The sequence below is a fragment of the Dipodomys spectabilis genome, unplaced genomic scaffold (assembly GCF_019054845.1).
Source record: "Dipodomys spectabilis isolate Male_0828 unplaced genomic scaffold, ASM1905484v1 ptg000616l, whole genome shotgun sequence".
NCBI classification, from domain to species: domain Eukaryota; kingdom Metazoa; phylum Chordata; class Mammalia; order Rodentia; family Heteromyidae; genus Dipodomys; species Dipodomys spectabilis.
The window spans coordinates 106,626-108,490 of NW_024871293.1; the positions used below are offsets into that span (position 1 = coordinate 106,626).

At 41.8% G+C, this 1,865-nt stretch overlaps 1 protein-coding gene across 1 annotated transcript; it reads left to right on the top strand.

Moving 5' to 3' along the window:
- Window positions 1–1,060: 1,060 nt before the first annotated feature.
- LOC122101021 (tRNA-specific adenosine deaminase 2-like) lies at window positions 1,061–1,660 on the top strand. Its single transcript, XM_042671389.1, has one exon. The coding sequence runs from the start codon at window positions 1,088–1,090 to the stop codon at window positions 1,586–1,588; it is 501 nt and encodes a 166-aa protein (XP_042527323.1). The 5' UTR covers window positions 1,061–1,087; the 3' UTR covers window positions 1,589–1,660.
- Window positions 1,661–1,865: the final 205 nt, after the last annotated feature.

A 1,865-nucleotide genomic window follows, 5' to 3' on the forward strand; every position in this document is an offset into this window, starting at 1 on the left:
CTGAATTCTTTCAGCTGTCTCTTTATGGATTCCATTAATGTCTCTCTTGATCTTTGTGTATTCTCACTCCGCTCTCACAATTGCTGTATTATTCTTTGATTAGCTTCCTCATGTTCATGCAATTCCTGAAGTTCTCTTTGACTGTTCTCAACCTGCTTACACAATACCTGTGTTTCTCTTTTTCTGTTATCCTCCTCCTCATGCAATTGCTGTGTTTCTCTTTGATTGTTGTCAGCCTGCTTATGCAATTCCTGTATTGCTCTTTGACTGTTCTAAATCTGCTCACACATTTCCTGTACCAATCTTTGAGTAGTTTCTGCACTCTCACGAGATTCCAGTATTAATCTTTGGTTTGCCTCTCTCTCTCCCTATCATGCTCACACTGAGTCCTTTGCAGGTTTTCAATCTTTTCATTCACCATTTTTACCAGTATTGTTTGTACAGATTTTTGGGAACTGTCCTCTGGATTATTCACTAACTATTCTGTCAACTGTTTATCATGAGTGGGAGTCCAGATACCTGGGCTTGCCATTTTTCTTCTGTTTTTCTGGCTTTTTCTGCTCATTTGCTATGAAAGTAACACTAATTTTGTGCTAGAACATAATTTTAAGGCAAGCATCAACCAAAGTTTGGTAGTTGCACAGTCAAAAGGCTATAGACACAATCTAGTTCAACAGATACAATCTATTCAACATCAAACAACTATGGATTAATGGGCTAAGAATAGCAAAGAAAAAAATTGGCAAACCAGAAATTATTAGATGTAGGGAGAAATGTGGGAAAAAATAGAATTATAGGGTGGTGGCGAGGTAAGATGAGAGTGAATTTAACCAAGGCCTAATCTCAGAGAGGGAAATGGATTGGACAGAATGATAGGAGAGACATTAAGAAAAAAAAACAAACCAGAAAATATAGAAAAACAAAAATTTAAATTTAAAAAGATAAATACTTGGTTCCCGGCCCGGAAGGCCCGCGGGTCAGAGCTGTGTGTTAACCCAGCTGGATGGAGGCGGAGGCGTTGGCAGCGTCCATGCCAGCCCCGGGCGTCTCGACCGCCGTGTCTTTGGCCCTGGAGACGGCACGGTGGATGGAGGAAGCGATGCGCATGGCCAAAGACGCCCTTGAAAATACCGAAGTCCCTGTTGGCTGTCTTATGGTCTACAACAATGAAATCGTGGGGAAGGGAAGAAATGAAGTGAATCAAACCAAAAATGCTACTCGACATGCAGAAATGGTGGCCATTGATCAAGTCCTAGATTGGTGTCAACGAAATGGCCAGAGTCTTTCTGCTGTGTTTGAACATACCGTGTTGTATGTCACTGTGGAACCCTGCATTATGTGTGCAGCTGCTCTCAGCCTGATGAAAATCCCGCTGGTCGTCTACGGCTGTCAGAATGAACGATTTGGTGGCTGTGGCTCCGTTCTAAATGTTGCCTCTGCTGACTTACCAAATACGGGAAAACCATTTCAGCGCATCCCTGGATATCGGGCTGAGGAAGCTGTGGAACTGTTAAAGGCCTTCTACAAGCAAGAAAATCCTAATGCACCAAAATCAAAAGTTCGGAAGAAGGAATTTCAGAAATCCTGAACTTGTAATGAAAGACGAAAGCCCCATGGTGACCTGGATGGAATCCCCAGCCTGAAAAGCTGCTGGCATGGAGGGAGCATATATTATGTGTTGTTTGTTATTCTCCGGGAAGACGGAGAATAACATTTGCACTCTTAAGGGAACAAATTAGTGCTTTTTAAAAGGCTGACAATTGTAAACAACTATTAGCTTCTCCACAGCTGAAAGAACATTTTTATGAAGGGGGGAAAAACTAAAGTTTGAGGTTTTAGGAATTAGCAAACAGTACATGTATTTA